Source organism: Penicillium diatomitis (genome assembly GCF_028827545.1).
Source record: "Penicillium diatomitis strain IBT 30728 chromosome Unknown utg000008l_segment0_segment0, whole genome shotgun sequence".
NCBI lineage: Eukaryota > Fungi > Ascomycota > Eurotiomycetes > Eurotiales > Aspergillaceae > Penicillium > Penicillium diatomitis.
In genome coordinates, this window is record NW_026623180.1 from 1,091,886 (window position 1) to 1,117,556 (window position 25,671).

At 51.1% G+C, this 25,671-nt stretch overlaps 6 protein-coding genes across 6 annotated transcripts; 4 read left to right on the forward strand and 2 right to left on the reverse strand.

Annotated features, from left to right (window-relative positions):
- Positions 1-265: 265 nt before the first annotated feature.
- Positions 266-2,110, forward strand: N7539_006405 (glycosyltransferase family 20 protein; the record flags this gene model as incomplete). Its single annotated transcript, XM_056936007.1, has 4 exons — positions 266-569; positions 715-1,087; positions 1,176-1,886; positions 1,972-2,110. 4 exons carry the CDS (start codon positions 266-268, stop codon positions 2,108-2,110), a joined length of 1,527 nt encoding a protein of 508 aa, XP_056788931.1.
- Positions 2,111-3,688: 1,578 nt separating this feature from the next.
- Positions 3,689-5,644, reverse strand: N7539_006406 (putative isoamyl alcohol oxidase; the record flags this gene model as incomplete). Its single annotated transcript, XM_056936008.1, has 3 exons — positions 3,689-4,928; positions 5,064-5,264; positions 5,385-5,644. The coding sequence occupies 3 exons, from the start codon at positions 5,642-5,644 to the stop codon at positions 3,689-3,691; spliced, it is 1,701 nt and encodes a 566-aa protein (XP_056788932.1).
- Positions 5,645-13,347: 7,703 nt separating this feature from the next.
- Positions 13,348-14,688, forward strand: N7539_006407 (uncharacterized protein; the record flags this gene model as incomplete). Its single annotated transcript, XM_056936009.1, has 4 exons — positions 13,348-13,491; positions 13,566-13,944; positions 14,040-14,157; positions 14,241-14,688. The coding sequence occupies 4 exons, from the start codon at positions 13,348-13,350 to the stop codon at positions 14,686-14,688; spliced, it is 1,089 nt and encodes a 362-aa protein (XP_056788933.1).
- Positions 14,689-18,165: 3,477 nt separating this feature from the next.
- On the forward strand, positions 18,166-18,924 carry N7539_006408 (uS17 family ribosomal protein; the record flags this gene model as incomplete). Its single annotated transcript, XM_056936010.1, has 1 exon — positions 18,166-18,924. One exon carries the CDS (start codon positions 18,166-18,168, stop codon positions 18,922-18,924), a length of 759 nt encoding a protein of 252 aa, XP_056788934.1.
- A 659-nt stretch (positions 18,925-19,583) lies between these two features.
- Positions 19,584-21,129, reverse strand: N7539_006409 (WD40 repeat domain-containing protein; the record flags this gene model as incomplete). The annotated part of the gene is made up of 3 exons (XM_056936011.1): positions 19,584-20,768; positions 20,862-21,027; positions 21,092-21,129. 3 exons carry the CDS (start codon positions 21,127-21,129, stop codon positions 19,584-19,586), a joined length of 1,389 nt encoding a protein of 462 aa, XP_056788935.1.
- Positions 21,130-21,829: 700 nt separating this feature from the next.
- Positions 21,830-24,752, forward strand: N7539_006410 (putative spindle pole body component; the record flags this gene model as incomplete). Its single annotated transcript, XM_056936012.1, has 5 exons — positions 21,830-21,889; positions 21,977-22,185; positions 22,244-23,717; positions 23,771-24,652; positions 24,714-24,752. The coding sequence occupies 5 exons, from the start codon at positions 21,830-21,832 to the stop codon at positions 24,750-24,752; spliced, it is 2,664 nt and encodes an 887-aa protein (XP_056788936.1).
- Between the last annotated feature and the right edge of the window lie 919 nt (positions 24,753-25,671).

Below are 25,671 nucleotides of genomic sequence, written 5' to 3' on the forward strand. Positions count from 1 at the left end.
TCTCTCCCTCTCTCTCTCTCCCTCTTCCACACCAATTCCCTCCACGCAGTCACCTCTGGACGTGACCGTACGCTCCCACCTGGCAATACCTTCTCCTCCTCTTCTTCGCCGCTGCCCCTGCGACCGGCGCAAGGAATTTCCGCTCGACTTGACGGACAGCCCCTCTCTTTCCCCACTCTCGCGCGCGCAATACTCATCCATCACTCTCACTCTCTCTCTCTCTCTCTCTCTCTCTCTGTCCCCCCCCACCCCCCATCTCTCCGCCATGTCGTCCGCCGAGGATCCCAAGCCAAATGACGCACGTTTGCTGCTCGTCTCGAACCGTCTCCCCATCACCATCAAGCGCTCAGAAGATGGCAAATATGATTTCTCCATGTCCTCCGGTGGCTTGGTCAGTGGATTGAGCGGTCTGTCCAAATCCACCACCTTTCAATGGTATGGTTGGCCTGGTCTGGAGGTGCCCGAGGCCGAGATCCCCACGGTCACCAAGCGTCTGAAGGACGAGTATGGTGCCGTGCCCGTCTTTATTGACGATGAGCTGGCGGACCGCCACTACAACGGATTTTCAAGTGAGTTCATGCCCCTCCGAGGTGTCGGCGAGATCGCGCGCGCTCCACTCCGTGGCAGAGTTGAATTGTAATGATGATGACGATGATGATGATAATCATGAGAACTTGGACTAACAATGACGGTGTCTACGCTCGCTGCACCTAGATTCCATTCTGTGGCCCCTCTTCCATTACCACCCCGGTGAGATCACCTTTGACGAGTCCGCCTGGGAGGCATACAAGGAAGCCAACCGACTCTTCGCCAAGGCCATCGCCAAAGAAGTCCGGGACGGCGATTTGATCTGGGTGCACGACTATCATCTCATGCTCCTACCGCAGATGCTGCGCGAAGAGATTGGTGATTCCAAGAAGAACATCAAGATCGGTTTCTTCCTCCACACCCCATTCCCCAGCAGTGAAATCTACCGAATCCTCCCCGTGCGCAATGAACTGCTCCTGGGCGTGTTGCACTGCGACCTGATCGGTTTCCACACGTACGACTACACCCGCCACTTCCTGAGCAGTTGCTCCCGACTACTGTGAGTTCTTGATCACCCGTGCAAGTCACCCCCCTTTTCCCCTCTAGAATCAAGGTCTGATCTCGACTTCATTCTCTTCCTGTTCTAGTGGACTGGCAACTACTCCCAACGGAATTGAGTTCCAGGGCAAGATCATCACCTGTGGCGCTTTCCCGATCGGAATCGATCCCGAGAAGTTCGCCGAGGGTCTCAAGAAGGAAAAGGTGCAAAAACGTATTGCCATGTTGGAAGAAAAATTCAAGGGCGTCAAGCTCATGGTCGGGGTGGACCGACTCGACTACATCAAAGGTGTGCCCCAGAAGCTGCACGCCCTTGAGGTCTTCCTCAGTGATCATCCCGAGTGGGTCGGCAAGGTCGTCCTGGTGCAAGTCGCCGTGCCCAGTCGTCAGGATGTCGAAGAGTACCAGAACCTGCGCGCCGTCGTCAATGAGTTAGTGGGTCGCATTAACGGCAAATTCGGCACGGTCGAGTTTATGCCTATTCACTTCCTGCACAAGTCGGTCAACTTTGACGAGTTGATTGCCCTGTACGCCGTCTCCGACGCCTGCATTGTCTCCTCCACCCGGGACGGCATGAACCTGGTCGCATACGAGTACATTGCGACTCAGCGAAAGCGTCATGGCAGCCTGGTGCTTTCTGAGTTTGCGGGTGCCGCGCAAAGCTTGAACGGCAGTATCATTGTGAACCCTTGGAACACGGAAGAGCTGGCGGGTGCCTATCAGGAGGCGGTCACCATGAGCGACGAGCAGCGGGCGCTGAACTTTGCCAAGCTCGACAAATACGTTTCCAAATACACCAGGTATGATCATCCGCATGTCACCGAAAAGGTGACAATGTATGACCGACCCTTTTTTTTTTCTTCGGGGGTGCTAACTCGTATATAGCGCATTCTGGGGACAATCCTTCGTGACCGAATTGACTCGGATTTCCAACCAATCTACCGACAAATTCCAAGCCCAGAAACTTGCCGTGGATGCATCTAATTCGACCAACGGCAGCGTCACCTCGGAACAGACTGCTTAGTTTTTGGTTCTTCTCTACCCGACATATTTTCCTTTTGATTTAGAAGCTCTCATGACATGACATGGACGTGGCGAAATGGTATTCCTTTTTTTTATTTTGTTTCTATTCATTTTTTTTTATGTTTTTCTTTCTGGTTAATTAATGATTGGATAACGTTTTTCATTTGCTCATTCTGAAGATTTGTGGAAAATTATCTGCTCGCCTTGAGCCTTGAGCTCTTTTTTGTGTCCTCGATCATCTTCTCGTTTTTTGTTCTTTGGGGAAATAATGTGCGAGAGCTGAGAACTCTCTGTCTTTTTCTTCCGTTCTTCTCTAGTACCCTCGTCTCTGGCATCCTTTTTTTTTTCTCACTTTGACGTTACCCTGAGAACGCCCCTTCCTACCTTGCCTACAATGACATATCGAAATAGACTGATACATTTCCTTGCTCAATCAATCTTCAAGTGTCACTACTTGCATAGTGCATCTTGCCATCTTCGGACCTTGGAACCACACCCAGGTATCTGGAAGTGAGTCGACCAAGTACGGTCCCAACGGTGTACCTATCTATGTCTGTATCTACCTTGGACCCGTGTAGGCTTGTCCTGATAACTGGATTTTAAAAGCATGGCTGGAAATGGCCATCTCGTGGAATCCTCGTCTTGGTGATTAATTCCCGTCTTGACCAAGTGTCGCGATCACTCTTCTTCGTGACACTGGAGATTGTCTTTCTCTTGACCTACCTACCTACCTACCTACCTAGCCAATCTCTCTAAGAAAGTGTTTTTTTTTCAGGCTTTGTTCTTCTCCCTTTTTTTTCAAACCCTCCTCCCAACCCAAAACGAACTCCCGAAACCAAAAAAAAAAGAAAAAAAAACCAAAAAAAAGAGCCGACTCGACATAAAGTAGATTAATAGAGTGTTCCATCATTCCACGATCCATTGGTTCGTTGCAACTTGCAAGCATACCGTAAGCTTGGCACGGGTAGAGCGAACTTCAAAGGACCTTATTGGGGCCGGTCTTCAAGTTCTCACTGGATGATCCGAGTCAATTTGAAGCTGGAGGGAGAGAATATGGTTCGTCGGGTGTTTTCTTGTGAGCGTCGTGGTTCTTGATGGAGAAGAGGACGGGGGATGTCCATTTGGGGTGTTTGGGTTTGTGGAGGATGTATCTCATGTTCTTGTTTTTTTTTTTTTTTTTTTGTTAGTGGTTTTTGAGGGGGGAGGAAACGAGCGATGAGGTGTGAGATGTAGAGAGGTCATTTTGAAGGATTGACTTAGTCGGGGGTTGTTCATGGAAGGATCGTTGATATTAATAGGTCTATTTCATCATATGTACTGATTTGGGGGATCGAGATATGTTGACATGACAGAGAGAAAAAAAAAACAGGGAGAGGGCAAGAAAAATCTATATCATAGCTTCGAGCAGCATCCCGCTATGCAAATGGAAGTCATGAAATGATGCATCTAGATGCGACTCGAAATGGGGGGGGAAAAAAGTGAGAAGAGAAAAAGACGAGGGGGAAATCAATCGGCGGAGATCGGGTTTGTTTCTTCCCTTTGTGTTTTTTTTATTTCGTTTGTCGTTTTTCGTCTTTTTTTAAGCACGGCACATACGGCCAGACTCAGACACAGTCCAAACATCACTGCCAACAGCCTTGAGGGCATAGAAGAATGATTTGGGATCATAAGTGTTCTTCACCTTCAACAGGGGGTTGTAGTTGACACCGAAGAAGGTCTCCTGCCAGTTGGGCTGGCGGAAGTTGGCCTCGTTCTGGTAGCAACCGCTACCGGGAGTGACGGCCTCGAGCTGGGGAACGTATTGGTCGGTGATCTTCATCTGCTCGGCGACCATCTGGGAGCGAGGAGCGGTCTCGTTCCAAGGGGTACCGATCTGCATGGTGATGGCGGCGTTGCGGAGAGCGGGGAAGATCGCGTTGCGACCACCCTGGGCAGTAACGTTCATGCCAACACCGACGGCAATGACACCGGACTCGGTGATGTTGCGGAGAGCAGCGGCCAGGCCGTTGTAGTTGTTCTCAAGGGTGTCGCGGGGGATGAGACGACCGCCATACTGGTAGGTGGCGACGTCGAGGTTACCCCAGGGAAGGGGACCCATGTAGTTCTGGTAGTGCTCGTAGTAGTTGTCGAACTGAGTCACACCCAACTTGTACTGAATACCCATGTTGGTGAGAGCGTTGGTGAAGGGGGTCAGAAGAGCGGTGACCTGGGCGGAGGTCATGTTGTAACCGGTGACGGGGTTGATGACGAAGAAGGTGTTGGTCATATCGTAGATGACGGTAGCACCGGTATCAATCATGGCCGGGAGAAGCTGGTGGAATTGAGCAACGGCCTCGTAGAAGAGGTCGGCGGAGATACCGCTACGAGTGAACTGCAGACTGGCACCACCGACAATGGCATCCTGGTGAGCCTTGATGGTCATGGAGACGACGACACCGTAATTACCAGCACCACCACCGCTCAGAGCCCAGTACAGATCACTGTTCTGGCAGGCAGAAGCAGTGATCAGCTTGCCATCGGCAGTGACAACCTCGAACTGCAGAGTGTTATCGGCACTGAGACCGAACGCGGTACTCATGGCGGAGTGACCACCTCCCTGCGTGTAGCCACCGGCAATACCGACAGTAGGGCATTCACCGCCAACGACGAGCAGACCCTTGGCGTGAGCAGCCTCCATTACCTGGAAACCCATGGTGCCGGCACCGACCTTGAAGGCAGGGCCGGTGTAGTAAGCGTCGGAGTAGTCCTGATACTCAACATTGTTGAGGTTGTGAGTCCAGACGGAAAGCGCACCAGCACCGGTGGAACGGCCAAGGTAGCTAAAAAAAAAAATAAAAAAAATTAGAAAATTGTCCCCAATTCTGTTTGGATCTCCTCTTCGTCGTTTCTCTTTGGTTACACAGAAAAACCACAGGTCGAGGGGTCATGCTCAATTAGGGTTGAAAAGGACTTACTCGTGACCGGTGTTCTTGATGACAAAGCGAATGTTGTTGCTACGGGCAAAGTTGACCGCCGCCTGGATATCACTGGCGGAAGAAGCATTCACAGCATAGCTGGGGAAGTTACCCAGAGTGCAGGGAGTGCTCTCGGCGGAGAATGGAGAGCAAGTCTGGTTGGTGAAGAAGATCTGCATGATCGATGTGGGGGAGCTCAGGCTATTAGATTAGTGTCAGCAGTCTGTAGTTTGTGGGCTAGATTTGGCATCATCTTGTTGTGGAGGACCCATTTTGGGGTCTCCCGGCCATGATCCGATATTAGAAGAGGGAAATACATACTGGGGCTGAGGGTGCGTCCAGTTGCCCTGCAGAGCCTGGCAAGCAGCGGCATCGTAGGTGGGATCGTGGCAAGGGCTACCGATGGGCACGGTAGCAATGAGACGACCACCGAGAGTGTTGTTGAGGTTGGACCAGGCGGGAGGTGCAGGCCAGCACTTATCGCCGGGCATGCAGCGACAGGAAGTGGTATCACGACCGCGAGGGGGAGCCGCAGCGGCCGCAGCGAACAGAGCCGCAAAGGCAACAATTGAAGCCTTCATGATGTGTGGAGGAGATGTCGGTGAGGAGGAGGGGTGGTGGAACGGCGAGGGTGAGGAGGACGAGGTGATGGAGAAAAGACCAAGGTAGACCACCAAAAGAGCCGTCCCAGAGCAGACTTTCCAAGAGATGAGAGCGGGAAGGAGAAGATGTCGATCACGTAGAACTGAGTTGAAGGCGCAGATGTCGAGGGTTTTATGGAATGTCCATCCAGTGGAAAAGGTCGTGGAGAGCCTCGGTTGACATGTCGAAGGCGTATCTCGAATTTGAGAGTCTTTTTTTTTTCTCTCTCAAGGGAGTCGGAGGTATTCCCGCAAGCGTCGGTAGTGTCGACAATAGTACGGACGGAGGTCACCAAATTGATGGCAGTGGCATCTGGACGGGCCAGGGCCAAATTCAATAAACTGGAGACCAGAGGATCATTGAGGCGTCTGAGTGGACTGTGGCTCATCGGATCCAACCACTCAAGACCAGATCGTTCCCGGGTGGGCAACATGGCATCCTCCAAAGGCGCGTGGCGAGTCCATTTGGGTGGATCGATGGCTCAACGGGAGAAGCCGTGGTCGTTCGGTCGGTGGAAGGAAATCAGATAATCCAATATAGTTGACCTATTTGGTGGTGGTGAGCACTTTGAGTTGACTCGATCGGTTGAGAGACAAGAGGAAGAAGGATGGATGCCGGTAGACGGTCCACTGCCCGACGGTCTTGGGGGCCCATGTGAAGTTGTGAACTACTCTTGTTCTTGGCAGTTGAGTGCCAAAATTGGGCCATGAATGTAGTACTCTGCTACTAGTCTACTCTACTGTACTCCCCTGAGCGTACTTGGAGTATCGTACCGCTGACAGTATCATGGAGATATGTACTAATCTTGGTTCCTTGTGTTGGAAAGCGTGGACTAGGTATCAAGGGATGCGATATCAACTATCAATCGGTTGCAGCCCTTTCCATGTGACACAAGTTTGATATCAAAAAAAAAAAAACACTTAAGCTTCATCAACAGCAGAGTTTAACTTAGAATCAGCATGCCATGTGGTAGGATTGCCACGTGGAAGATCTTGTTTCCCCAACGAGGCAGTTGCTAGTACTATCTTCTCGTGAGTCGTGAGTCGTGCGTCGTGACTAATGACTATTCCAGCGCCGGCCGTTGGTCTCCAGCTTCGCTTACAGCAGACGGCAGAAGAGTCGAATGGTGTACATGAGTCAGGGGAGAGATAGTTCACCAGATGGATACCTCACCACGGGATCCACGAAGGTCTGAATTTTGCGTCGTGGAGAGAGAGAGAGGTCAAAAGCATTTCCCGGAGGTAAGTCGTGGCCGATGGCAGGTTGGAACCGGCATCGGGATGGAAAATCCGGTACCGAGTTCAAGCTGGGGTTTGCGGGACGCTCAATGCGGGTGGTGGTACCTGCGGTACATGTCAGTCCATAGGTGGGCCACTCCCAGAGAGGTCCCTAGACCTTGATGCAGTAGGTAGTGGTACTAGGTAGTAGGTACCCACCCTGGACGTGCAGGTACCACGACACTTGCCGCTGTACCCGTAACATAGCGTGTGGCAGTATGTGGCAGTATGTGGCAGTACAGACTACAGACTGCAGAGTCCGAGAGTACAGACCACAGGCAGTGCTGGCCCTGCTAAGTACATAGTACATACTGGGTGCTGGGTAGTGCTCGCTTTGACCATGTCCACGAGACACGATCTTGACCTTAGGTAACCAAGTCCCACCAGTAGTACCAGCCTACCAGCCTACCAGACACCCACCGGGGAAATCTGATCCGACTGGGTCTGAGGAATTGGTATGTTTAGCAACCTCATCTCATCCGAGTGATCATGTCCCGCTGTGCACTATCTCCGGTCATCAACCTCCACGAGGGACCTCCGTCGATCGATCTACACTCTACAGTACATCTCACATGGAGGCGATTCCGATCGGTCATGCCGGCCCGACGAAGAGTGCGTGGAGCGATAACCGAGTGGCCAAGCTCCCCTCTCTCCGCTCTCCCCATTGGCCATGGTTGAGCTGGAGATTCTGACTGGCTCGCATGGCCTGTAGAACAGGCAGATCAATCTGCTCTGATCGTTGCCTGGCATCTCTTGTCGATCCGATCATCACAGACACCGTAGAATTTTTGTATGTCCCGATGGAAGCCAAGGCCGTTTTTCTAAGATTGACACTGTATTACTCGAGTCGGAAATAGACGAGTCTTGCCTCATCAACGTCTATTCGACCCCATCCGGCATGCCCTTGGTGCATTGATAGGGGAAGAGAGAGAAAAACCCCCTCTTCCTCCAACGCTAATTACTTTGCATCTTTCATCTTCCACGATTTGTCAAGCAAGTCAACACGAGACTAGCCCGGTAGCCCCCTCTAATTCATTTGCCTAATTTGATTATCCAGACGCACGGCCCCCAGCGGAGACGGCCTTGCAGTGTCTCGATTTCCCCCTCGAACTTGCCATTTTGGGAAACCTTTCCGGCTTTCGATCGAGCTAGTTCGGCACCTGCAGGTTGCCAGGTACTGCAATTCGATCGTATCGCCACGTGCAGTCTAGTGCAAGGCAAGTGACTGGTGGTTGTACAATCGACAATGTTGAATGTGGTAGAGCGCCAAAGGGTGTAGAACTGTACGATATGCTATTTACTTGGAGCAGGCAGGCCATCTGATGACCGGATTGCATCCCTACCATCTTAAACGCGCTAGACGGTGCAGGATAATCGCACGGGTACATTGTTTCATACAGTAAACAGGAGGTAGAAGGTCTGCCTCATTGACTATCATTGCAAGGTACAAGGTTTATATTGCTTGCTTCAAGGATGGAATTGAGTTTTATCGTTGTTCGTGGAACGTGGCGGCATTGCATTCAGATCCAAACCTACAGTACAAAAGTACCTGGCCAAAATAGGGTGTCCTTAGACTGTCCACTTCGCTAAGATCGAAATAGTAAGATCAATTTTTTGGGATCTATTTCGTTCATCGTTTTGCAAGTGTTTGACTTCCAAAATGAAATACGGCCGTGTCTGCCTTTGCTTTCCGATTCAACAACTCAAATTCTCCAAGTCCGCGATCTAGCATCTACCCGTTCTCTATAAATCAATCACCGACCCTACAAAAAGATTTCTTAGACTTTCACTTTTCATAATCCTTCAAAGTCTTCAGGAAGTATACAATATATATCGTTTTTGATAAAAGTGTTGTGGTAAAGAGAACTTCTGAATGAGTTTTTGGTGTTTGTGGTCGGGAAATCGGTAGGCGGTAAGGAGTGGCTCCAAAGGGTCGCGTCTCTTGATTCATACGAGATCAAAACCAAAATAACAGAACAATCACGTGAAAACGAGAGTTCGACCTTCCCGCTCTGGTTCTAGCGAGGTGGACAGTCTAAGGATACTCGCCAAAACAAGCCTCTTCGGGTAATGGCGATTCGCACAATGACAGTATTCAGAATGACCACGGCCGGGTGAGTCGGGATTTGAGTCGGTCATTCTGGCCCATAGTATTGATGGCAATCTTGTCAGTCCCGCCGGATCAATGCTTTGGTCACCTTTGCTGGGTGATGATACGAGAAGCGAGGACTCACATTCACAATATAGTAGTTCTTAGTTAGTCCAACTACAAAATATAGCGGTACCGTAGTCCTAGTCACGACTACCCCGTGGTGAAAGACAGTCTAGAATGTACAGTCCATTAATGATTCTTCCTGTCTTGGACTTGAGTCCGTCGATGCTTGAAGCTCGGAGTCTCCGTGCGCACACAGCCGTCCGGGAGTCTGGAAATTGGGCCTCTGAAGGTGGCCGTGCATGGTCCATCTCCTCATGACGTCTCCTGTCCGTAAGTCTAGATGGGCGTGACTTTATGCTCGTACACTCAGTCACTCACTCCTCACTCAGTCAAGCCTGTCTTTCGCGTAAAGAGTACGTACGTGGTGACCAGACTGGCAGACACACCGGACACAGATATCTTCTCCCGGAGAAATCAGCCCGAGTCCAGTGCTGAATGGCCCCTGTGACTGAGCCTTCTTTTCGGGTGTCCTTAGACTACTGTCCACCTCGCTATTCTTTTCTTCCATTACCGTTCCGGGTCCGAAGGAGCTAAATTAACTTCCCCCCCCCCCCCCCCCCATCCGTGGAGCTGGGGGTTGCCACAGTTTTGTCTGTAGCCATGGGACGAAGCTGCGGTGGACTCACCAGGTACCCGTACTAGGAAGGTTCCAAACCACAGCAGCAGATCCCGAGCAGCCCCGTCAGCCATCAGCCCTCCGCCATCAGCCATCAGCCGACGGATCACTCCAGTTCTCTGCTTAGCGAGCTGACTAGCTGGTACTGCTGGACAAGACGTAGCATGTTATATACTATATCTGATGCGGGCGGAGATCACGGCCATGTGAGTCCTAGTCCTTGTCCAAGTGATAGCAACTTGAGTGATTCTGGCATTCTGCAATCTGCATAGTGTAGATTGCGTTCTCTGATCCAAACCCGACTCGGTCTAGAGGTGGCTGACCATCGGACCAGCTAGCCCCGAACGGCTACTGCAGACGGCAGACTCTCCAGACGCCATGCCGGATTCGCATTAGCATGACTGCGAAACGCCCATGCAGTTGCACAATTTCCTGCATGAGCTGATGAATCTGCAGAACGGGCCTATCATCAACTGGAACGGCCGAGTACGATCGAGAGTATCCCTGCTATCTGCCCAGGAGCCAGCAGGACGGAGATTTCGGCCACCTTTCCAGAAACGAGGAGCAGCCTCTCTGGCTCATCGCCCCAGCAATCTCCATCAAGTGGTCCCTGACACACGCCTCGCCAGTTGGAATCCGGTCCCGACATTCTCCCCAAACTCTATCATCATTTGGCAGCCCCTCCCCTGGTCGCAAGTTGTGAGTGGATACACTGGACACACTGGACAGTGACACTAGCACTCCTGTACCAGTGTTGAGTGTACTCAGTACTCACTACTCACGCACTAGCTTGGGAGTTAGTATTCCCTCTCAGTACTACTGTAAGTGTACGGTGTCCTGAGTCCTGACTACTGAGCACTCCCTGAAAACACGCCACCAACTGGAGTGTGGGTGTTGTCGAGCGTCCTTATCGGTGGAGAATCTGGCCCTCTAGAAATTGGGTGAGAGGTATCCTTTCATCACATGAAGGAAGCAGTCCCAGAATGAGTGGTTGCGGGAAGTCTTTCCCGCCACTGATCATTGAAGTCTCTTTGGAGAGCCTCGAAGGATAAATTGTACTGTTAACTATACACATGGCTACATGCAGTCAAGAAGAGCGGGGGCGCCTCTCGGGCTCTTGGACAATGCGGACAATCATTTTCATGGAGTTCGGTTGACAGCGACACAAGCAAAAGTGGGACTTGCCGGGACTGACTGGACTGACTGGACTGACTGAACTGACTGAACCGACTGGACTGACTGGACTCATCCGACTCGAGGCGACTCCGCCAGTCAATGCGATTGATCGACGACAAAGTTTGGTCCATTCGGTCGCAATTTTCAGTCGGTCTTTGCCTGCCAAGACCGGGGGCAAGGATAAGCTAATGATCGAGGCTCGGCGTCTATTTTACACGAGGGGAGAGCGCTCTCCCTTTAGTGCAAGACCGTCCAGAGTCCCAAGACAGCCGCAGACGCCCGGGTCATTCGATGTCTCACTTGCCGTGACATTGGCATCGCTCATATCTATGGGTTCGAATGACCCGTGACCCGAGACCCGATTCTGGCCGGCGGAACCCCGGCCGCGAATCTCCAAATCGGGAGAAAAGTTCGACTGGGTCTGCTCGCAAGCGATCCAGAGAGATGGCAGTGGGGTACTGGGCGGTGGGCAGTGGGCAGTGGGCAGTGGGTACACTGGGTAGTCACTACGGGACTGGCAACTAGTGGTACAGTAGTCCACACTCCAAAGAGGCATTCAGCATTCAGCCACTGCTTGTCCGCCCCTTCGGGTGGACAAGACCGATGGAGCTTGTCCCCTCTCGACCCTTGGAATCAGCGCGCGACAACGCAACGTCGACCCATCTTTTGGCCTGTCATTCTCAACCCGGCGGAGTAATCTTCCCACTGGGCATTGAAAATGGTGAACTTGGGACCCTCCAAAAGGCCTCAGATGGCAGGTGCCAGAGCGCCGGCCACCAACTCGCTCTCCAGAGTCCAGAGTCGAGATTACAGAGTCTCCGTCCACTCATCCGTATTACTTTCCGCATCAGAGCGTGTTGCCGGCCTGGACTTCGACCAGATAGGGGGAAATGAACCCGGCTGCAAGTGCAATTCCAGAAAAAAGAGAAAAATGAACATGAAAATGAAAATTCACAAAACAACACAAAAAACAATGATGACGGAAAAGAATGGTGGAAAAAAAAAAAAAAGAAAAGAAAGCCAAATGGATTCATTTCTCCGTCCATGTCTTTCGTATAATTTAGACTTTGCCCGTTCCATTCCGGCTAAGACAAGGCAAGAAACTATAAACGCCTCGCTCGGGATTGTTCATCTGTTCTGGTACTTTGACTCGCGTGCTGGCTTTCACATTCCAACCGGTACCTCACTATATTCTGTACACTACGATGGACATAGTCAAGTTAGTTAACTACTACTTTATACGTACTTGACGCTGGCCCCGAGAATGTCCAAGTGGAAACAGGGGGTACATCACAACCATCGAATAAGTCAGGAAAGATTCATCCGCAAATGCGAAAAAAAAAAAAAGAGAGGGTCCGTCATCAGCCAGTGCGAGATAGTATCAGCCAAGCCGGACCATGGATCGAATCGAGGACACAGCAGCCGGGCTAGTCATTGGCACTGCACCATATGCCTATCCTATTGCAGCCCACAAGCCGGCATACCCGTTTCGACCATCTCGCAGCTGTCATTTGCCGTACTGCAGTGTCGACGACTTCAAAAATGAGAACGCAAGACTTTAGCGATATATGCAGGACCCAGATGACCACGATTTGCCACCTTGCGCTTCGCTTATGTCGAGATGTCTCAAGCAGTGCAAATCTCCTCATGGAATGATCCCCTCGAACCAGTGGATAGGAAGATGTGGAAGAAGGGGAACGGGGGCGAAAGGAAGGTTCCGACCATAGAAACCTTCTTCGCGGCGAAACCGAAAGTCGGAGAAACACCCATCTCCATGTCCATGGGCGTCAAATCGATTTGGATGGCGTTCTTAACTTTCCTCGTCTCCAATGCCAATGGTTCAGATCCAGGCACAAACCCTTTCTCCAGCTACACTTAGCCTACCGAACGTGTTACTGTAGGTTCGGCACTAGCTACGGCGTGGAAAGTTTGAATGACCGAATTATTGTGTAAAAAAAATTCCACTGATGCTCCAATCCAAAAAGTATACTTCAGTAGGTTCTCCATCGCCTTCCTAATCTTCGCTCAGCAGTTGCTTGGCCGTGCTGCTCCAGGTCGGCACTCTGTTCGACTCTCTTTGGTCAGCCAAATCGGTCCTTCGGCTTCTTCTACTTTATCAAGTCCACGATCTGCCCCCCCCCCCCCCCCCCCGGGTCATCTTCCTCTCTAGCGCGGAACGTCCGACGAGACACGAAGTTGCAAAGCCAGGGTTATGTTGCAGGTCTAGTTGTCGAGGGGGTCCTATTTCTTCGTTCCGATTCCGATCTACTGTGTCTGGATCTAGTATTAAGCCCCGTGGGATCCTTTTTCGTCTTCGTCACATTTTCCCGTCCCCACCGCGATCTCAGCACGGTCACCATGCAGAACGGCAAAGGCGAATCCCTGGAGAAAGGCATCTGGGCTGCAGTGATCATTTCGGCTGTGATCGTCGCTCTCAGGATCTTTGCGAAGATCAAGATCAAGCGCTTTGCCGCCGATGATATCTTGATGATCTTTGCGCAGGTATGGAAATCGATATCGACCCTGCCTGTCGACCTGGAAAGCGCACACGGACTGTTCTGACCTGGTCCTCGCAGATTCTCATCATCGTGTCCACCGCCTTCTTAAGCCTCTCCGTCAGACATGGATTCGGTATCAACCTCTCCCACTTGGAAGCCGCGGACCGGGAAGCGGTCTTGAAGTATATTGCGATTCAGATTCCACTGGTCACCATCAGCACCACCACCGCCCGAACGGCCTTTATCATCTATCTTCTTGCGGTGCTGGGGACGAACAAGGGCTACCGGATCGCGCTGTGGGTTCTGTGTGTCATCCAGGCCGCGGGCAACATCGCTTCGGCCGTGCTGCCATTAAGTATCTGCAAGGATGCGAGGGCGTTGTGGAGTTTGGAGGCCGCTATTCATACGACGTGTGGTGATGTGAAAGCGGTGATCAACTTCGCCTACTACTCCAACAGTAAGTTTGCTGAAGATGCCTATTCTTTCTTCGAATGGGGATGGGAAAATTGTCTCGGAAAGAACATGCCATGACTGACACACGCGATTTGGTAGCATTCAATTCGGCGACGGATTTCTTCCTGGCTGTTTTCCCGGCTGTGGTGTTTTGGAATTTGAATCTCAAGCTGCGCATCAAGGTTGGCCTGATCCTCTTGTTGAGTATTGGTTTTGTGTACGTCTTCCCGTTTCCCCCCACCCACAATTTGATGCGATGGGCACTGCAGAACTAACCATCTCTTCTTCAACATCTTGCAGTGCAATGATTGCCTCGATCATCAAGACCACCAAACTCGACACCCTCCCCAGTGTCACCGACATTGGCGTCGACGGCGCCACCGAATTGATCCGATGGGGATATGTCGAGAACAGCATCATCATCATCACATCGTCGATTCCCTGCATCCGTCCCTTGATCATCTCCTCGGTGCGCAAATTCTCCAGCGTGACCCGATCCTACGAACTCAGCGGTCCATTCAGCGGTCACCGCACCGGTCAAAATGAGACGCACCACTCCAAGATGGCTCGACGATTCACCAAATCCCACAATCTGGAGAATTGCAGCGTTGAGCGCATCTTGGATCCATCTACCACCCATACCAGTACTACCGTCGGTGGTCGATCAGAGTCCCCCGAGGGATATCCGGGTATTACGAAACAGGTCGAGATTACCGTGATTTCTGGCGAACATCAGAGTCACAGGTAATCGCCCTGACCTTCCAAGGTTGTTTCGGCCCTTCAGTGTATTATTCTCATCCATTCATTTCTCAAATGTTTCCTTTTTATATTCACCTCCATCCTCTCTTTTACATCATCATCATCATCATCATCTCATCATTCTCATCCACAATGTTTTTCTTTCTACTTTTTCTTCTTCTTTTCTAATCAGGGAATGCGGTCATGATTGCATATATGGAACACAGCACGGTTTCAGGTCGGAGGCAAGTTTGGGATCTATTAGCAAATATTGCACAAATCAAATAATGTCATGATAAAAACCAAATTGACCCTCCATCGACCTTGCCCTGCACCAAGTTATTCAGAATCGAATTTCCGCCTCCATATTGAATATCCAAATCGTCCGTACACAATGGTAATCTAACCTTCAAGACAAGCCATGCGGACCAGGGTCATGAGTAAGCTTTCCCAACACTGTCATCAACGTCTCGCCCTTTCCAGTATCGCCATTGATTACTCACTCCTCACTGGTCTCGGTGTCCCAGTTCCAGACCGTCCACAGAGCAAGTAAACAAAACCTCCAGCACCAGGACATTCTTTCTTCTTCCGATAACGGACAACCGAATCGCATGCAAATCACCCATATCCAAAGGGGTCAGTCACCTCCCGTCAGTGACCTCACTGATGTAATCCCCCCGAAATCACACGTCCCAATGGATCCAGCGATCCACTACTATGCATGAACTGCGCAGATACCAAGCAAGCGGGCTATGACACAAGAACCTACCGGCATGACATGGCATCGGGGCACCAGAAAACAACCGAAAAAGAAAAACCACGCAGTCTTCATGCAGAAAAGAGTATGATCAGCAAGTGATAGTCTGGTGTACCACTTGGTCGGGAATTCCGTAGAGTCGGTAATTACTAGTCGGTCACTCGGTAGTGGTACCGTTCACAGTCGAGTGTCCGACAATTCGGGCCCTAATTTAGTACGGTGGGTAGGAGGTAGGCAGCGGGAAAGATGATCTGCGGTTTCGGTGTGAGGGATCGGCCGCATGGATTTGAAGACGGGTTAGGCGGAAAGAGGTGATGGAGGTATTGAACTTTTAGGATTTAATTGGATAAAGGCGTGGTATGTCATGACTCGAGCAATTCGATAGGGCTGACCTCCAGCTTCAGCTTCAGCTCCAGCTCCACTGCGTCGGGCGGATAGGATAAATACCTACGCCAATGCAGAACTCTGACAGCCTGGCAACCTGAGGTATTCCAATCCAATCCAAATCACACCAAAACACCTACCGACATCAAATGTTCTGTACCTGAGAGCTCTGTCGCTGCTACATGCATACCATTCTGACACTTAGTCAAATGGAGACTATTAAGGTGACATCACGATGTCTCAGCACTATCAGGCAGGCTAAGACAATTTTTTATTACCGCCACGATAACATGTGATTGACCACAATTCTGAACATACCACACTCTGGCCGTCTCTCTAAGGAAAGTCTGTGGGATAGGAGAGCATACCAGGTAGTGACCATAATCTTCTAGCTATTGACAATATCATCTGCTATTCTAGATTGCACCTTGACATCAAGCCAACTGGAGCTGTGCTGCTCTGGGCTCGCTTTTCGATCACCGCATCACTGGCAGATGGAAATGGGTAACCCCGGTGATATCGATTTCATTGATCAAGCAGACTTCGTAGTTTGTACCTTCCAACCGTTTGTTCTCGTCAAACATGAGGTGATCCATCCTATGTTCTCGGGCCTACCTACATGGGCAAAGTATCTGTCCGCCGAGGTTTTTCCATCTCTTTCTTATCTATGTGTAAGGGTTATCAGGCAGTCTCTGTCAAGAATTCAAGATATGAAAGCCTGACCTTCTTCCACCCCAGTATTCATCGACAAAAACAATCCAAGACACGATCGTGAAAACAAGGTCGACATACAAATTTTGAGCCGTGCCCCAACTCTAGTCGAGTCGATCCATCAAGTTCAATTCGAGTAAGTGTAGATATCAAGACGGTCCGTGACTCCATAGAGGGGCAGGAGCTCATACATCAGAAGCTAACTAAATAGCCTTGAATCCCCTGGTATGGTATTTGATCAGACAGAATGGGGCGAGCATTCTACAGCAAGCTGTATGTAGACCGAGACAACATTGGAGTAGTCTGGCTAAACAGATCAATCCAATAACTAACTGGCAGTCTTAGAACAGGTCGATTGCATATTATGACAAGCCAGGTAAAAGTCGAGCTCCTTCGATTCAGACGACGCTTCCTGGAGATGAAACAGATCTCGTGATGGGTATGTGACAATTCACATTCACAATTACTCATATCACAACACGCGTTCGAGGCTGATACTTGTTGGGTGAGACACTAACCTTGCCACTGTTTTCCCACTTTTGTTTTCCATTATATCAACTCTGAAGTTCTAAATTGGCTAAAGAAGTCGTTTTGGCAGTTCCCCCTCCATGGTCTTTGCATCCGGGAGCTCAACCCCTGGAAGCTCCCTTCCTGGGCTTCTTTCAGCGATTGTGAAGAGATTTCCGGACTCGTTTAATGGAAGGTCAAGGGTCCTTGCTCTCCAGCTTTCTCTTCCTAGCTTGTTAACAGTTACCCCTAACAAGATATCTCGCCAATTCTGCTAGAGAATCAGATCTACTTATATGTTGCAAAATAGTACCATGAATATGTGCTGCATCTGTGGCTGGCATGTGTGTCTGATTAATTCTTCGTCTCATGAGAATCTCGTTACTCAGTAATGCCCGAGCTCATCTATACTATCTCCCCCATCTATGCCTTACCTATCTTTGACTCAAAATAATCTAAGGCCATGGTCACATTCTCATTTCCGTCTCGTCAAATGCTTTTCGTCGTAGGTCACAATGAGATGAAGAATCATCTGATATTAAACTGGACTGACTACGAACCGTCACCCTGCTGTACATTAAGGAATGGAAGATGCCATACCTTGCTTGCATTCAGCACAGAACACGATCTTTGACTTTGTGATTGAAAGAACTCATCAAAGATGCCTGACCTTGTTTTAAATCGCAGATGGCCCACATCGTTTTCTTCATGCCAGACAGAAATCCAGAATCTAAGCGTTCTAAAGCTCTCACCGTGGTGTCCAACAATGAAATTGACCATCAAGCCGGATGAAAACTTGGATCCTGACAACCCCCATCCGAGTAATCGGTATAGATGAAGCAAGGTGTCCCTGTCCTGATATTCACCTGACAGCGTTAGGCTGATGTCTTGACTGAGCTGAGGGCTTTGCCGGAGCCCCGTGTCCGCAAAGCAAACATTGCAAACACCCTCCGAGAAATTCTCAAGGAAACTCCGCAGCCGCGACTCCGCGGCATCAGCATTATTCGGGAATTCGACAACCCAGCTTGTCCAACATCACATCCTACGACCTTCACTCCCCTTGTTGACACTCAACTCAATCTACATAGAACAACAAGTGCTACTTCTCAGAGGCCTGCTGAATCCACCATGGCGACAGGCTATCTCGTGCGGGCTATGGGGCCAATGCAATCAATTGCAACAACCGGGAGTCTCGCCCGCTCCAGCATCATTCGTGCTACCACTGCTCTTCGCCAGAGTGTGCGCTACAACTCATACACACCCACTGAAGCTACACAAGAACCCACTGTGGCCTCTTCATCCTCACCTGCTCCCTCCACATCAACACCACTCAGCTTAACCGACCTCGAGCCGCCCACTCTCCTTCGCAACTATGCCTCCAAAACCAAAAGCGGTACCGTGGTCTCCGTCGGTCGCATGGACCGCACTGTGACAGTTGTCTATCGCTCAAATGAATGGGACAAGCACGTTCGCAAATACTACCGCAAGGATGTCAAGATCCTGGTCTCAGATCCTCAAAACTCTCTTCGCAAGGGCGATGTCATTGAATTCTCTTCTGGCGCACCCAAGAGCCATCGTGTGCATCACGTCGTGGAGCGAATCATTACCCCCTTCGCCGTGCCAATCGAGGACCGACCCGCTGTGATGACTAAAGAGGAGCGAGAGCAGGAACGGGCGAGGCGCTGGGCTGCCAAATACGTCCGTCGCGAGTCGCGGCGGCTGGGAGAAGAGATCAACCTGGAGACCATTGCCCGGGCACATGGATACATTCAGGATGGAGAATCATTGTCTGCAGCTGAGTTGATCCATCGCATTTTCGAGGGCCAGGAGCGCATCGGTAAGGTGAAGAAGCTGGTGCAAGAGCGAATTGGTGAAGTTCAAGCTTGAGCGAGAGGGATTTCTTAATGAGAGGCTCGGTGCCTTCTTTGATGGGCTTTCGTCTTTTGAGCATAGCAGTGTGTTTTACTGCGAATTTCATTTCGTGCCTCTTTGTCCATATTGTCCTTAGCTTGTGCGGGAAATGTACTCTGGGACAAATTTGTACTATATCTGTTTGACTAAACTACCATGAATTATTTTTTCCCCCTTCACAGGCAGGATCTCTCTGCCGCTTGCTATTGGACACGGTCTCGTGGTAATATGTGACTTCCATTGAAGTGGGAATAGCATGAATCTCATAAGGCGGCATTAGAACCGTGAGGGAAGTATGTACTATATTCAGAAAACGCTCCATGACCATCAAAGAAAAGCAGAATAGCCTGATATATCTGGCACGGCTAAAATGAATCCACCCTCTGTCTGCTGCTTTTCATGGCCAGCCAACACTGACCTGCATTCAATGTCAACGAGAATGGCAAACGGAAAAGGAAAGTCACTGGTATCACGGAAGAGAAAATCAACTCCTTTACCCAAAAATGACAAACGGCGACCCTTCTAAATCCCAAGACTCGCAATGAGCGTCTGAAGGTGCAGCCCCATCAAGGGGGATGGTATGTGTTCTCGGGTGTCTACTATGAGCACCAAAGCTGATGGCGCTTATATCGCGATCATGATGCAAAGACCCGTACTTTCTTATCAACGCTCCCTGTCGCAAGAACACAGCGAATCGACATCTTATGGGCCGCATTGGGATCATCCTTGGCTGTACTGGATTGGCCTTCTCCATTTGCCCCCGCAGTACCATTGGCGTGGCTTTCCTTGATCAGTGATGGCGCCCATCGAATTGAGCTCACGAAGTGATCATGAGCTTTGATGGTGCGAACACACTTGCATTCTTGTGTGAGATCCCAGCATCGGAGAGTCTTGTCATCTGCCACCGAGAGAAGGAATTTGCCCCCAGGGTGGAATACCAATCCTCGCACCCAGTTGTCATGGCCCACTAATGTTTTCACCAGATTGCCCCGAGCATCCCACAAGCGAATGGTCTTATCACGGGAGCCAGTGGCAACGAATTCTGCAGACGATGATGATGGCGGTGGCTTCTTGAGCCCAGCCAACGGTGCAAGATGCTGGTAACTTGTCGTGGGAGCAAAAGCGACACACGTCACCACATGCTCGTGGCCGAGGAAGGTGGCTTTCGGCTCTCCGGATGAGATATCCCATAATCGCGGGACTTGATCCTCTCCTGCAGAGAACAAAAACCGTCCATCCGGCGAGGGCGCAACATCTCGCACCCAGCCTGAATGACCATGTAGCGTCTTTACGCAATACCCCGTCGTCACGTCCCATATGCGAAGAGTCATATCCCGAGACGCAGAAACCAACAGATTGCCCGACATAGGCGACCCTGCGGCTCCGGATGGAATGAATCGGACTGCTGAAACACTGTGATCGTGGCCAGGTAAAGTACGAATGTTCTTGTACTCATCCGCTGGGTCAAACAACTTAATCGTCAAGTCAGACGAGCAGGAAGCGAGTAGCGTTCCACCACGAGGCCCACCATAGTCAACATCAAGCACAGCTCTCGTGTGACCTTTGATGGTCCTCTCCAGCTCGCCCAGCTCCCAATCCCAGATTTTGATCGTACTGTCTTCTGATCCTGACGCGAGTGAGGAGAAGATTGGGTGAAAAGCCACACAGTTCACAGCTTCCCGATGCGACTCGAGGTCATGGCGCGCAGGGTCTCGAGGTAACCATGATACCGGATCTTGGTTTCTTCGGGAAAGGGACGTAGGTGTGGCGGTGTCCAGTTCAGTCTGGAGGCTAGCACATCGGGTTTCAAGATCCATGATCTACCGGGATATCACGTCAGTTTCCATTTTCCCTCTTTCTTTGCGCCCTTGCGCAATGCTGCATGCGCTAGGCCGAACAGGACTGCCCCTCACCTTCTTCTGTAGCCTCACCACGCTGGTCCATTTCTTTTCCAGCAAGCCTTCATACTTCTTGAGTGTAGAGTCTTCCACAGAGACCGAGTCCCCGAGTTCCTCTCGTAGTGCAGCGCAAGTCTGAGGCAGGTTCGCGGCGGTCAAATAGGCAATCATTGCCTTGTGCCTGCGATACAATCCAGGTGTCAGTATTTGTGGGTGGGAAATCAAAGCCTTGATTCAACACTTACAGCTCCTCCGCCTGTCGCGCCGTGAGGAGCTGGCTCATGGTGCCGGCGGGATTGTGTGCGTCTCGATCAGATCTTCACTGCGTCTCCGCATATACCGGGGAGGACTGGTACTGTCGAGTCTCCTGGTCGCTTGTAATTGTGGAACACCACTTGGTGCTGTCAAAATTTTGATATTGGAAGATCTCTTAGCAACAGTGAGCTCAGTGATTTCAGAATTTGCGACAAGGAAAGCCGTCAGGTCTGAGGATCGCAAAGGCCGGTGATCGCGGGGTCACAACAAAAACAACCCTCGACACCGCCAAGCCCGCTTGTTTACTTTCTGATCGCCAGTCCGCCGTCATTTAAACCATCCCTCTTTAGAAGACGCTCGCAGGCACAATACAACACACAGCTTCGAAGGGAGTCGCTCTTTCTCTTTCTGTACATCAGCAGCCCACGTTTCATGTGATTTCAGGTGGTTTGCATGCCACCTTGTGCTCCTCATTGTTGGCGATCAATTTCTCTGGTCGCAGACTGACCTCATCCGGCAAACCCCCGTTGCTTTGGGCACCGAGGAAGTCTCAGGTACCATCACCACGTCGCACTGCCTTTGAATAGGCCTGCCTCCCCTTTGTTTATGAGGAATCTCCCGCGCATTATCGACTACGATGATCAGAACTAATCAGAAGACATATTCAAGACAGTGTTCAAACCTCCGAACATTTACACTCCACCCCTCCGATTAATTAATCGCTCAACATGGCTGATGCAGTGGAGGACTTCTCCTCTCTGCCGCTTCCAGACCGGTTCGCTCACAAGGTGTGACTTCGTTCCCGCGCATGAATTCGACGAGTACTTTGCGCCTCTGATCCTTTTGATGGTGCCACTGACTAGCAGCTCTGAAAGAACTGGAAAGTGCGAAAAGAAGGATACGAAGATGCGAAGGCACAATTCGAAAAATCCCCCGACGAGTCCGATCCCGTTTTCATACCGTTCCTACAAGACCCTGGGCTATGGAAGGGTGCAGTCGCAGATTCCAACGTCGCCGCTCAGGTGGAAGGTTTAGGCGCTTATTGTGCCTTTTTGAAGTTTGGTGGAGTGCAGGCCTGTACAAGGTACTGCAGCCTATCTCCCCTGAAGACGCCTCTGTTCATTGTACTGATGTTTACATAGGACCCGTGCCTCCACTGTTGGACCAATTGCAGAAAAGGGTCTACCTTGTGCCAGGCCAGCAGGCAAGGCCAGTGCGCAGGAAGCTCTTCTGCTATGCGTTGAGCTAGACAGTGCCGATGGTGTCCTTGAGGATCTCCTTCCCGTTGTATCACACAAGGTGCCGAAGACGATTGCCGGGGCGCTCGCCGCTTTGACCACGTTATACCACAACTTTGGCTGCAAAATTGTAGATCCCAAGCCTACATTGAAAGCGCTACCCAAAGTATTCGGTCACGCTGACAAAAACGTCCGAGCCGAGGCACAGAATCTGACTGTGGAGTTGTACCGATGGCTACGCGAAGCTATCAAGCCTCTTTTCTGGTCTGAGCTCAAGCCAGTGCAGCAGCAGGACCTGGAAAAGCTCTTCGAGAACGTCAAACAAGAGGCCCAACCTAAGCAAGAGCGGTTCACCCGGGCCCAGCAAGATGCCATGGCCGCTGCGAGCGCAAACCCCACAGCTGGTGAGGGCGGGGATGATCAGGCCGGCGAAGAATATGCAGAGGAGGGAGCGGAAGAGGTGGACGTCTTTGATTTGGCCGAGCCCGTCGACGTGATGCCCAAGATTCCCAAGGATCTTCACGAACAGCTCGCATCCTCCAAGTGGAAAGACCGCAAAGAAGCTCTGGATGCCTTGTACACCGCGGTCAACGTTCCCCGCATCAAAGATGGACCCTTTGACGAAATTGTGAGGGCTCTGGCTAAATGCATGAAGGATGCCAACATCGCCGTGGTCACGGTCGCGGCAAATTGCGTTGATCTTCTGGCCAAAGGCCTGCGCGAGGGGTTTCAGAAGTATCGGCCCATTATTATGGCACCGATGCTGGAGCGTCTGAAGGAAAAGAAGCAGTCTGTAGCAGACGCATTAGGTCAGGCGCTAGATGCCGTGTTCACCTCAACAGACCTCTCTGAATGTTTGGAGGAGATTTTCGAATTCCTGAAGCACAAGAACCCCCAAGTCAAGCAGGAAACGCTGAAGTTTTTGATTCGTTGTCTTCGCACGACCCGCGTTGTGCCCTCGAAGCCGGACATCAAGGCAATTGCCGATGCTGGCACCAAAGCAATGACTGAGTCCACAGAGGCACTTCGATCTGGTGGTGCAGAGATCCTCGGCACGCTGATGAAGATTCTGGGTGAAAGAGCTATGAATCCTTACCTAGAGGGCTTGGATGACATTCGAAAGACGAAGATCAAAGAGTACTTCGAGACGGCAGAGGTGAAGGCCAAGGATCGACCTAAGCCGATTGTCGCTCCTCCCAAGCCTGCTGCTCCAGCTGGCCGCAAAGCTGCCCCGGGTAAGAAACCTGCATTGGGGACCAAGAGACCGGCTCCAGCGGCCGCGGCCCCTGCCCCAGCGGAAGAGCCTCCAGCCAAGGTGGTGCCTCGGGGAGTTCCCTCGAAACTTGGAAAACCTGGTCTTGCCCCCCTACTAGTGCAGGTATGAAACTCCAGCGCAAGCTGGGCGGTCCTGGAGGTCTTGCTTCGCCACAGAGACGAGTTGCGACTCCACCAACGGAAGATGCAGCACCGCCGCCTCCTGCGGCTCCGAAGTTTGGTCTCGGACGTGGCCTCGCTGGCCGTCCCATCGCCAAACCTGCTGCGCCAGCTGAGCCCGTTCCGGCTCCTGCACCCCCAGCTGTAAACGCCATGTCCGCGGCGGACCGTGCCGAACTGGAGGCACTTCGAGCGGAGAAAGAGAATTTCTTGCGCACGATCGACGACTTGAAGAATGAGCGATCCAAGTACAACTCTCAGATCACCGAGCTCCAAAATCAAAACGCACAGTTGATCGAAGATCACACCAGAGATGTCTTGAGCATCAAAGCCAAAGAAACGCAACTGGTTCGGGCCCGTAGTGATGCTGAAGCCGCTGAGCAGAATGTTCAGAAGCAGCAACGCGAGATTGAGAGACTGAAGCGCGAGCTCGCACGAGCTCTTCGAGCATCGGCAATGAGTCCGCCCAATGCCGGTTCCGATGGGGGCAGTCTCAGTATTCCCGACTCTACATCGATGTATCAAGAATCTGTCAGCAATGGCCACGCCGCTCGCTCGGGTCTGCATCTTCAGTCCAGATTCGAAAACAGTCGCCCGCGAAGCTACGTATCCGCCACACCAAGTGAGGAGAAGGAAAACACTGGAATCGAGTCACCAGGTGGTCTTGGGGCTCGGGAGAGCGCTGGCTTTGGCCTTGGGCGCCGGAAGCTCAGCCCTACATATGGGCTGTCTGGTCTCGGCAGCCCAACGCGGTCATCTCGAAGCTCAGCGCATGCCACTGATGACGAGGTGGCGCCGCGCTCCGCAGAGCCTGCCGAAAACTGGAAGCGTGCTGCGGAAGTGACCAGCCAGCTAAAGGCGAGAATTGAGCAAATGAAGGTACGTGACGGAAACACAACTGTGCTAAGCGAAAACCCAACTCATGACTTTTTGATGGCAGGCTCGGCAAGGACTATCACGACCCCCTGCACACCGTTAATGACAATACTGGATGACCGCATTCATGACCAACGCCTCGCCATTTTGATTCAAGTATTTGCACTTCTCTTTGCTTCCTCTTACTCTTGCATCCATTTAAGATGCAATTTTCAACACTTTTTCTTTCACACTCCTGTTGCTTTCTTCTGTGCGCAACATGCCCCCACAGAAGCGCCTCCGTTTGTTTTCTTTTTTCGTTGCATTTTGGTTCTCTGGCCGAACAATATCCGAATCTACGAGGCGTGATGGACTGGGCTGGTCTGATTTTTGTTGTGCTTGTTATTCTCTTGATTTCCTATTCAGGATTGTGGAGTCTTCTTCCCAGTCATTCACCCCAGCCTCGCATTAGGCATATTCGGGCTCTTCCGTTTTGATTTCATTGAGTGTGTCTCTGTACCATAGATATCATCAGGGCTCAATCTGCCTATTGGACTGCAGGTGGGCAGCTTTTTTGTCGTGCAGTAATACGAAATTTGTTCACCCATTGAGTTGGGCAGGGCGAGACACATTTCCCGCACCCGTGCCTACTAATCCTGAGGGGTCACGACTCACGGCAAATATACTGGACAAGAAACTCTCTTTGCCAGCCCTGAGGCCGAAGCCTGGAGGAAATAGTGGAATGGATAACGATGGGCAGGACTTGCCCTGACAATGGAAGCCGCTCATGCTTTTGTAAAAGTATCTTCCGTAGGTTGGACCACTCTGAAGAGGAGACTCGAATATATTTTCTAGCCACGCCCTTAGGTTTCCGTCTAGTGTCTCGGAGAACTGACAATGTAGATAACGAATTTGTCATAGTGTCAGCTGCACCAAACCTTGGCCCGTCGAGGCCTGGGGGTAATGAGCAGCACAGCCTTCGGATATGATTCTTTGACGTGACGCTATACAATCGCATTCTGGGCCATTGGTGAATAACATTA